This window comes from Carya illinoinensis, chromosome 15 (assembly GCF_018687715.1).
Source record: "Carya illinoinensis cultivar Pawnee chromosome 15, C.illinoinensisPawnee_v1, whole genome shotgun sequence".
Classification (NCBI taxonomy): domain Eukaryota; kingdom Viridiplantae; phylum Streptophyta; class Magnoliopsida; order Fagales; family Juglandaceae; genus Carya; species Carya illinoinensis.
This window is the reverse complement of record NC_056766.1, coordinates 35,756,724-35,768,340: the sequence shown is the minus strand read 5'-3', so window position 1 is coordinate 35,768,340 and position 11,617 is coordinate 35,756,724. Positions and strand designations below refer to the sequence as shown.

General features: G+C 36.1%; 1 protein-coding gene across 1 annotated transcript; it reads right to left on the bottom strand.

The window, feature by feature from the left end:
• Positions 1-547: 547 nt before the first annotated feature.
• LOC122296877 lies at positions 548-3,337 on the bottom strand. The gene is made up of 5 exons (XM_043106673.1): positions 2,340-3,337; positions 1,699-2,172; positions 1,452-1,539; positions 1,037-1,345; positions 548-955 (listed from the first exon to the last, which is right to left on the bottom strand). Exons 1-5 carry the CDS (start codon positions 3,335-3,337, stop codon positions 548-550), a joined length of 2,277 nt encoding a protein of 758 aa, XP_042962607.1.
• Between the last annotated feature and the right edge of the window lie 8,280 nt (positions 3,338-11,617).

Genomic DNA, 11,617 nt, shown 5'->3' with positions numbered 1-11,617 from the left:
AGGCACCAATCTTCTACCACGGAATGCTTGGCCTCTGGGCCGATCGCGGCCACTAGCTCCCACTACCTCACCTGCATTTAATTAACATCTCATTTGTGTTAGGATCATATCTAAAGCATATTTTAATTGCCAAAGCATGTCAGAATATGTACCTCGGCCGTTCATGCTCCTCGTTAACGCCTAATGTTGAGATGGGATTGCGATAGTTTTTTTAAGAACACTATCCCCAGTTTTCACTCCTTTGCCCGACCTGAGATGGAATAATAGAAAAAAATTATCAATCTAGTCAAGTGTAGTGAACAAATATAATCTCACACTCCAATAAGATAACCTTATTAAACTAATAAGACTTGTCGAGTATCAAAAATTCAGTACCCTAATATTAAATTTATTCTTGTTGCTCAGGTTTAAATAAATCAAGTCAAATGCAAGTTCATGCTTATAACAGAATGGCGGCCAATGGAACAACCTTGAGAATTCAAAATATTAGCATATAGATATGGTAAAACATTGAGAATTCACCTAATATCATGAAGTTGGCAGTTGGTTATTCTGAGTCAGACTCTTCCTCGGTGGATGGGTCGTCCTCATCTGAATCTTCCCAATCACCATAAGCATCTCCAGAACCAGATGGAACCATGCCATCATCAATAAAATCAGGTGAATTTCTGCGTGGACCACCCAGCTCCATGTGGTCTCGTGCATCAATATGGGTAGGTTCTATATCAATCCTACTAAGTGGAGTTGACACTGGACATGCATCACAATGCAAAAGTGGATAGTCATATGGGGACTCATTCTCTTGATAGGCATCATCGTCACTTGATTCGCCATCATTACTATCTAAAACCCTCTGCACTAGAGGAATGTCATACACATTCCTATTATTGTACTTCTGCACAACATACCAATTCCCTTTCACCCTTATATCCCTAATGTAAAAATACTGGGAAGCCTAGCATGCCAACACATATGGTTTGTCCTTATACCACGTCCTATTAAAATTGACACTAGTTAAATGATCGTCTACTCATACCCCCCGTTTCTTATCTCCAACATCAAACCAATCACAACTGAACAAGTACACTCTACGACCTCCCATGTAGTGTAACTCCACAACATCATTGATAATATCATAAAAGTCTACATTATCAGTAGCTTGGTCACTAGTTACTAATACCCCAGAATTTTGTGAATGCCGGCGAATTTCACGAGACTTCGTATGGAACCGTTTATCATTTATAATGCAGGCAGCATATGATGCAACCCAACGGTCAGGACCGCAAGCTAACGCATACAAATCTTGAGACACCTCAAGTGGATTGTTGTTACGCTGGTCCAAAACCTACATGAATATCGGTATGGTTATCATGAACTTATAGTGTCAGTGATATTGTCATATCACTATCGGGTATAATTACACAAAGTAGATAACTAGCAAGCTAACTTACACGTTGCTTGAACCAAATTGGAAACTCAGTTTGGTGCATGCGATCTACAAAATTTGGGTTTGACACCCTGCATTTGTCGTAGTGTTCCCTGCATTTGGTGAGGAAGAAAATGATGGAGAATCAGAAATTGTCAGTGACGTAATTTTATAAAGCGAATGGTAGTAGGTTGTTTTGAGAAAGCACGAAGGAAGTAATGATTGCTTACTCTAAATACGATCCAATCTCAATACAGTTGTTTAGCACGTACCAAATGGCTGCTGTATGGAGTTCAACTTCTAATTGCACATTATTAGCCATACCCAAAGGACAAAGTTTCTGGTTGAAAATTTTGAACCCATCTATAGTCTCCTCTTCAACACTATCAATGTTGTGATCTGCTCGATTAAACTTCATCTCAACATCTTGGAGATACATGAAGCAAAATGTCAAACACTCGATATGAACCCAGGCTTCTGCTATTGAACCTTCTGGACGTGCTTTATTCTTAACATACCACTTGAATTTGCCCATATACCTCTCAAATGGGTACATCCACCGATATTGAACTGGACCTCCGAAAATAGCCTCACGGGGTAAGTGTACAGCTAGGTGGACCATAACATCGAAAAACGATGGAGGGAATATCATCTCTAGTTTGCATAGAATGGTGACGATATCAACTTGAAGCTTAGATAGGCGATGCACATCTAATGTTCGGGCGCACAACTCTTTGAACAAACTACTAAGTTCAGTCAAAGCCAATGCAATATCCCTCTTTAAGAACCCCCCCCCCCCCCCCCAACAGCAATAGGTAGTAGTGTTTGCAAAAAAAAATGATGGTCATGGCTTTTCAACCCAGAGATTTTGGAATCATGTATAGATACACAATGCATGATATTGGTAGCGAACCCATCTGGAAATTTAACCTCAGCAAGCCACTCACAGAATTTATTCCTTTCATCTCCATGTAATGTGTATGATGCATGTGGCATTATAACACGTTCACCTTCACGTTTCAAATGTAATTCCTTTCTGAAGCCCAAGATCTCTAAGTCACACCGGGAATTAGCGTTATCTTTTGTCTTGCCGGGAATGTTCATAAAAGTGCCCAATATGTTCTTAGAAATATTCTTCTCAACATGCATAACATCTAGATTATGTCTAAGCCCCAAAGTTGACCAATAAGGTAGTTTGAAAAAGATGCTTTTCTTTATCCAGTTAAACTCTTCCGTAGTGCGTTTTCTCTTCCTACGAGATTTTCCAAAGTGAATATCTCCAAGCATTTGTAGTTGAGTTAAAAGATCCGCTCCTTCAACCATAGTTGGTGGCATGCGAATATCTTCTTTACCGTTGAACAAGGCTTTTCTCGTTCGCCACATGTGATATGTCAGTAAGAGACGTCGATGTCCCATGTAACAATGTTTTCTGCCATATTTCAACCAGTTGAAATCTGTACTTGCATTGCAAGACGGACATGCCAGTTTCCCTTTTGTTGACCACCCAGATAGATTTCCATATGCGGGAAAGTCGTTGATTGTCCACAATAAGGCAGCATGTAACATGAACATTTCCTTAGTAGATGCATCAAATGTAGGTACCCCATGTTCCCAAAGTTCAAGTAACTCATCAATTAATGGTTGCAAATAAACATCAATATCATTCCCTGGTGATTTTGGGCCAGGGATAATGAGGGATGTCATGAAGAACATGTCTTTCATGCATAACCACGGTGGTAAGTTATACGGGACAAGAATCACTGGCCAAATGCTATAAGGTTTAGCCAGATTATTGAAGGGATTAAATCCGTCGCTTGCCAAACCGAGCCTAACATTGCGAGCATCCCGTGCAAATCTAGGGTTAGCTTGATCAAATGTCTTCCAGGCTTCAGAGTCAGCAGGATGTCTCATACTAGTCTCATCGGTGACCCGCTACTCCTTATGCCATCTCATGTCACCTGCTATCTTGCTTGACACAAACAGACACTGCAATCTTGGCTTCAAAGGAAAATGCCGAAGCACTTTTTGAGGGATCACTTGTGAGCCATGTGTATTTGGCATCCATCGCGAAGCCTTACAGATAGGGCACTCATTAAGATTAGCATTTTCCTTCCAGAATAAGATGCAGTCATTAGGGCATGCATGAATTTTGTGGTACGTGAAACCCAAACCGCGCTCCAATGTCCTTGCCTCCTCATATGATTGTGGCAATTCAACATTAGGAAAGGCTGACCGCAAAAGGCTTAGAAGCATATCAAAAGACTTGATTGACCACCCACCAAGTGTTTTAATAAGTAACAACTTCACTACGAAAGAGAGCTTTGAGAATTTTGTACAGCCATCAAAAAGAGGACTTTGGGCATCCTCTAATAGTTGTTCGAAAGTAGTGGATGGGGAGAATTGTGGTATTGCTGAGTGAATTGGTGACGTCATGTTGTCTTCAGGAGCATCTCTGAATGTGTCTGCCTGTATGTCATCGAACATACGGTCCATGTCATCAATGTACACGTCTCCACTTTCAACTCTGGGATCAACATCATCGTCAATGATGGGGAGTGTTTCCTCCTCCCCATGAAATATCCAGTGAGTGTAAGTTGGATCTATCCCTTTTATGAACAAGTGCGACTCCACCTCAAATATAGGCAAGAAGAGGTTATTACAGCATATACGGCATAGACACCGAATGTGATCACTTCCCATGGAATGAGTTCGTGCCATTGTAAGGAAACTGTTAACCCCTTCAGCGTAAGCAGGTGATAGAAGTCTATCACCCAAACTCATCCAACTTTTGTCCATCTAATAAAAAGAAAACTGCATGAGTGGTTTTGATATTGAAGTTATAATAACCACAAGGTAGGGCGAAGAAATAAGTAGCATGTGGAGCACGATACAAATACACAGGGAGAAAATACCACAGAGTTCAATGGATATGTATATTATTTGGTTTGCTGGTAGTACCCATTTGGAGCAGTATATATTTGTTTGTTGGATAGCTGATGCTTATAGATTATTTCAAACTTGGTCTGTTTTTGATCAATTAATTATAAATGGTAATTTCTCATGTCATACACATTCGGCATAGGGTCATGTTTGCATCTCCCCAAACTAATAAAGAATGCATTAGTTTATGTTTTGACAATTCATGGGTTGTGATTGCATGATGATGGTGCTGAATCATGATGATGTAATGTGCAGCAAGATATTTGAATGTAGCATATATTTTCCGAATGCATCTCAACCAACAAAAGTGTCCAATTGGTGAACAAGTTCTGCAATTACCAACAAAAGTTCTGCTAGGCAACTCTATGATTGCAGGTTGTTGATGGGAAGGTTTCTCTGCCACTATGTTTTCTCATGGCTGTTGAATCTTGCTACGTATAATTATGTAAAAAGTAAGAATCCTTGTATTTTCTGAAATTTGAATGATGTGTGTGTTTCAATAGAGTTACTACTGATTAATGGTGTACGAAGCAAATAAAAAAAGTGATATCCAGTTTCTGTAGGTATGAAACTGGAAGGCAAACAAATCTCCCTGTCAGAATGAATATGTTGTGATTCAGACTAATATATAACAAGGTTTGCCCAATTGCCAATTGTGGACCTATAGACCAATTTATCTATTGGACTCAGTACCCAAGAAAAAATGTGCAGAAAGAATAGCTTGGGTGTTTGAATTTTATTTTTTTCCTCTCTATGAACTAGTACAGCCTGTACAGAGAAGTCATTGCATGTTTGTTGTACACAGCCCTCTTCATGGAGGCCAGGTTCTTTTCTATACATATCTAGGAATTACCACCTCTTTTTATCATAAATTTTCATGTTAAATCAAGTGTATCTCGCCATAAAATTATAGACTGCATCAGTTTTTATCTAATATGTACCTCGTTTGTCAATCGATGCAAAGTTAATGAACCTACAAGAATGGTATCTACTTGGGATCACAGTGGCCACTACAATATTGTAAAGAAGATCCCATCTTCCATGATTATGTCCTAGAAATGCATTGTTTAGTCAGTAAATTTTCCACATGTTCATATAAAAGAGATATGGGTCGTTCTAGCAAGGCCATTAATTTCAAACATGATGGTTATGGAAAATCCAGTTTATGCTTGCTAACGTAGGTATGGCAGGTAACAAAAGTCTTCTATAAACATTCATGGTTGGAGCAATTTTCAAAGCAGATCAACTGATGCACATCTAACTAAATTGACATGATCATATGGAAAGTTGGTATAAAAATAGAGATAACTGGGGGAAATAGAATACGCCTTACATAATTCCTTGAATGTAACAAAAAAAAAAAAAAAACCTTAATGACTAGAGAAACTGAAACTTCAATGATGGTATCTGCAGCATATATGTAACAATCATTGTACAGATTCATACAATCACTATCACGAATCAGATTAGGAAAAAAATTATATAAAACACTGGAGGAATGATAAGGAAATTTGCTCCCTGGTGATTGGTGACTTAATTCGGTTATATGCTTTTGAAAAAAAAGACTAAACCAAAGTTTTGTCAGAGCCCTTGAAGAAGTTAGGGTGCTGAGTCACTAAAAATGAGTTACTTAGACATTTATTTTGTTCAGCCATTTAGTGTTATGAGATGTTAGGATCAGGTATTAAGTTACACAAAGTGCTGAACCGCTTCTTAAGTCGTGGTAAACTCGGATGGATTAATGGGGAGCCACTAAGGTGTAAAAAAGTGCACAACAAATCAGTTTTCTGTCCAGTTCATTATCACACTTGTAAGAGATTCATGGAAGGGGGAAAATTATTATGAGTTTTCCTTTGCAAGTGCTATAAAACAAATATAGAAGCAGAGAGAAAAGGCAGGGGAAGATTAAGACTTTAAAAATGTATTTGTAAGTTTTTAATTTCAATTGGGCAAAAAGATACAGAAAAAGTTAATAGACCTCTCATCTTCACTTGGACACCATTTCAATAGCATAATCTTCCCCTATTTTCAGAATTAAGAATATGTTTTGGGGGTTTCCTTGCTGGGCTCAGATTTTTCCATAAAAATTAACCAACTGAATTTTGTGCTATTATCAAGACAAGTAACTCAATGTTGTTCTAATTAGCAGTGTCAAAGGAAAATTGGGTTTATTATAAATTTTCCTCATTAACTAAATTCATAACCCGATTGCATGAGAATGTGCAAGGTGTGATTGGAAGATGTAGTGGTGTTGAACAGGGATGTTGATAGCTAGATAGTCAATCTAGCTAACTAGAATGATATTGGTGAAGTTGATGATGGCTAGGTGGTCAATATAGATGATATAAATAGAATACAAAATGGTGAGATGGAATGGCACAAGAAGGAGACCTTGACATGTAGCATCCTACATGTGCAAGCAGGTCTTACATACAACATAGAGGATTGTATGCCCTGCCTCTATCATAGACACGGTCTAAGTAGCTCATTGCATCAATTCAAAGCAAAACAAAGAACACTAAAAAAGAGGAAATTCTGGAAAATACTACACATTCTTATGTAATCCACTCGAAATGAGACTTATTCCCATTATAATTATCTGCATTATTCATGCTGCATTATTAATTAGGTTGCCCAAGAGCAGAGTGACATTTCTATAGACCACATGAGATGAAATAGGGTCCTTCTGATTGTGGGAAATGAGTGCTGGGTCATTTGGCAAATAGACACACTTCTGCCCTTGGTTAAACATGGTTCTATATTGCTCCATTTCTGATTCCATGACATCACAATCTTGAGAGCCTTCTAATCAAATTTGGAGTTTTACATGTAATGCAATTAATTGTTGATCTATCAATCCCATATTAGTTCAGTTTACTATTTTTCTATTAGGCTCCATTACAGCATCTACAAGTGTCCGATAATTGTCTTCTTCAATTATTTCTCAATTTTTATCATAGAGTTTCTATAGTAGCTTCAGAACTGTTATGACCAATTAATTCAGAAATTCCTACGGTACTCATAGCTTCCAAAGCAATGAAAACTCTTGGATTAGAAGCCATGACCAACCAAGCAAGCTACTGAAGCAATGAAGTATTCCCCTTCAATCCAATGGCATTGTATACTCATTCGACTGAATTCACTTAAATGTTAGGCTAAACAAATCATTTTCTTTTTTACAAAAAAGCTCCAAAAGGCAAAAGCCCCCAAACTCGATCTAGCTACTTGTTTGGAGGGAAAGTGAGACCAAAGATGAGACTTCAAAGTTTTACTAAACAGATAGTGCTCAGCATACTAGAGTAAAATTTAAACTATATTCTATAAACAATAATCACCTCAAATAAATGGGAGGAATCTATACTTATATGTGATTGGTTAAACCAAACTGTAACAAAGTATATCTTATTTTGATTTCCCTTTCCCTCCATCCTGTGTGAGAACTCTGGACCCTAGGAAAATATCGGTGAGGGAGGTTTCCCTAAATGCTACTATATAAGCATAGACATAAGCAAACACACACTTCATGTTATTTACTAAGAAGTGAGAAGTTCTGCATATATAAACAGTAAATTAACCCAGATCAACTTTGTCAGGAGTACGTTGGGAATTTCAATAACTATAATATACAAAATGAAACATAATGAAAGACATGCTTGAAAATATCATGACATGCGTAATACATGCATATTGGCTTCCAAAGAACTCGCTTTAATAATATTATATATAACTAGCTAATGTATGATAATCATAATTTTAAGGTGGTTGCTAACTATAGATTTCTTCAATATTGTCCAATTGCTGACCTATAATAAGGCTTTGTTAACTAAGCAGGTTTGGAGGCTATTGCAAGAATCTTCCTCTTTAGTGACTTAGATCTTTAAACACGACTATGTTTGTGAGTTCCAATGCTCTTTTAACAAGATCGATTTGGTCCGAAAGTAAATTAGTGATGGTCTAAAACGGGGCAATGTCCATAACACTGAAACAGGGCATAAAGAAGCAAGCTAATTTTGGAAGGGATACCATGAACTTGTCTACAAAATGTTGCATGCACATTGATACAATGCCAACTACAGACGAAGTCTATTTGGGATGCAATATGCAAGATTCCCCACTTTTTGCATGACTGTCGGCTAGCTCCAAATTGAGGTAAATCGAACAATTTCTGTCTCAGTTTCCAACATATACGAGAGAGAGAGAGAGAGAGAGAGAGAGAGAGAGAGAACTTAACAACGTCTCAATTTTTATATGAGTTGGCTACATTATATCTGTACAAAAGAGTGAACCACCATTTGATAACAAGAATAGTCTTTTTGTTTAATTATAATTTTATGCACTTCAACGTGATTAATTCGTTCTGAAAGCAGAGTTCTAGAAATTGATAATAAAGCTAATGGTTTAATTTACTGGTGTGTCTTTTTAAAAGAAATTCGTTTTGAAAATCAAAAGACTCCTATTTATTTTTAAAAAATCAACCCAAGATCAATTGCATGTAATAGCATGGATCCCAATCATAATCATCAAAAGCTGAATTTTTCTCTCTTATCTTTCCATCTATCTAGACTGAAAATAAGATTTTATAAAGAGTTTTGTTACATATAGTCACTTTTACATATTTTTTGTACACTTAACTGATATGATTGGCCAAAATATTTCTTTTAGATTAAAAAAATAACGCAACAAATCATATTAATGGAATGCAAACAGGAGTATGCAAAAGTAATAGTGAGAACTGCTACAAAAATAAAGAGATTACACAAAAGTAAACCTACAACTTGATGTGACTTCCTAGAATCCGTTAGATCTGCTTTATAATAAAAGTAACTTTACAATCTGACGCACCATATCAAGCCACATAAGTTTGTATGTTTACTTTTATGTAATCTTTTTGTGGTTAAAGTATTTTTCAAAGTAATAACTACACATAGAATTTTTTATTTATAAATAGGTGCCAATGAACCAATGTTAACTACCCCTAAATGCACAAAAGAATACAAGAAAGCTGGTTATTAGTTAATAAGATATATTATTGTTCATTTAATAAGTCTAAAGTAAGAATATCGAGTCACCACAGCTCCAATGTCCCTCCTTTACATCGACAAAGACAAGTTCCCAATGGTTGCTAGCTAGCTGTGCACCAATTTCAGATGAGGTCAGTACTGTTGCATGCACGTGAGTACTACAGATCAATAAGGGTCAAGAATGAAGTCTAAAGTCCATTATTTGGAAATCAATTTATGAGTGCTATGACTTTGATTTGTACCTGCTAAGATAAATAAAACATATGTGACATCATGTCTAAATTTATGACACGTGAGATGTATAATACATATATAACTATAATATACAGAATGAAACATAATGAAAGACATGCTTGAAAATATCATGACATGCGTAATACGTAAATATTGGCTTCCAAAGAACTCGTTTTAATAATATTATATATAACTAGCTAATGTATGATGATCATAATTTTAAGGTGGTTGCTAATTATATATTTCTTCAATATTGTCCAATTGCTGACCTATAATAAGGCTTTGTTAGCTAAGCAAGTTTGGAGGCTGTTGCAAGAACCTTCCTCTTTAGTGACTTAGATCTTTAAACACAAGTATTTTAAACACAAGTATGTTTGTGAGTTCCAATGCTCTTTTAACAAGATCGATTTGGTCCGAAAGCAAATTAGTGATGGTCTAAAACAGGGCAATGTCCAAAACACTGAAACAGGGTATAAAGAAGCAAGCTAATTTTGGAAGGGATACCATGAACTTGTCTACAAAATGTTGCATGCACATTGATACAATGCCGACTACAGATGAAGTCTATTTGGGATGCAACATGCAAGATTCCCCACTTTTTGCATTACTGCCGGCTAGCTCCTAATTGAGGTAAATCGAACAATTTATGTCTCAGTTTCCAACATATACGAGAGAGAGAGAGAGAGAGAGAGAGAGAGAGAGAGAGAGAGAGAGAGAGAGAACTTAACAACGTCTCAATTTTTATATGAGTTGGCTACATTATATCTGTACAAAAGAGTGAACCACCATTTGATAACAATAATAGTCTTTTTGTTTAATTATAATTTTATGCGCTTCAACGTAATTAATTGGTTCTGAAAGCAGAGTACTAGAAATTGATAATAAAACTAATGGTTTAATTTACTGGTCGTGTGTCTTTTGAAAAGAAATTCGTTTTGAAAATCAAAAGACTCCTATTTATTTTTTAAAAATTAACCCAAGATCAATTGCACGTAATAGCATGGATCCCAATCATAATCATCAAAAGCTGAATTTTTCTCTCTATCTTTCCATCTATCTAGACTGAAAATAAGATTTTTTAAAGAGTTTTGTTACATATAGTCACTTTTACATATTTTTTATGCACTTAACTGATATGATTGGCCAAAATATTTCTTTTATATTAAAAAAATAACGCAACAAATCTTATTAATGGAATGCAAAAATGAGTATGCAAAAGTAATAGTGAGAACTGCTACAAAAACAAATAAATTACATAAAAGTAAACCCACAAATTGATGTTGCTTCCTGGAATCCGTTATATCTGCTTTATAATAAAAGTAATTTTACAATCTGACGCACCATATCAAACCACATAAATTTGTGTATTTACTTTTATGTAATTTTTTGTGATTAAAATATTTTTCAAAATAATAACTACACATAGAATTTTTTATTTATAAATAGGTGCCAATGAACCAATGTTAACTACCCCTAAAATCGAGTCTTGTTATAGAAAATATCCATTAGGAATGTTTTAAATGAATTTCCTGCATGCATGAATTTTAGACTTGGAATTTCCTGACATGTGAGGATTAAAGATTTATCACGTCATGTACCTACTCCAACATGAAACATGAAGTACAAATTTAAATGAAGTTGCGTGGGAAGTTTCTTGGTCAAATGACATTATCGGCGTGGGGAGGTTGGGTGGGACGTTTCTTGTTAAGCCAAATTGCAATACCCATTAGGATTGTTCTAATGACTTTTCTGTACGTATGAACTTTAGACTATTAATTGGGATATCTTGATGACGTGGGAGCATTGAAGATTTATCACATCAAAGGAAAAGACGTTGGCCCCAAAACTTAAATATGATCATGCTGTAACAGTAGCTATATTGTATATGGCTGATGACGTCGAAAGAAGTCCTTGCATGGAGATCTGAGAATGAAGTTATCTACTGGTGTACAATAAGTTTCTGTAAGATGCAATCTAGTTAGCAATATTGTAAAAA

Bases quoted from the DNA above. Each gene is read 5' to 3' on its own strand.
- LOC122296877 (XM_043106673.1), bottom strand. From the start codon at position 3,337: ATGAGACATCCTGCTGACTCTGAAGCCTGGAAGACATTTGATCAAGCT. The intron at 1,346-1,451 runs GTAAGTTAGCTT...ATATTCATGTAG, and splicing joins CAATTTGGTTCAAGCAACGT to GTTTTGGACCAGCGTAACAA. The intron at 956-1,036 runs GTATGAGTAGAC...TTGGCATGCTAG, and splicing joins TTGGAGATAAGAAACGGGGG to GCTTCCCAGTATTTTTACAT.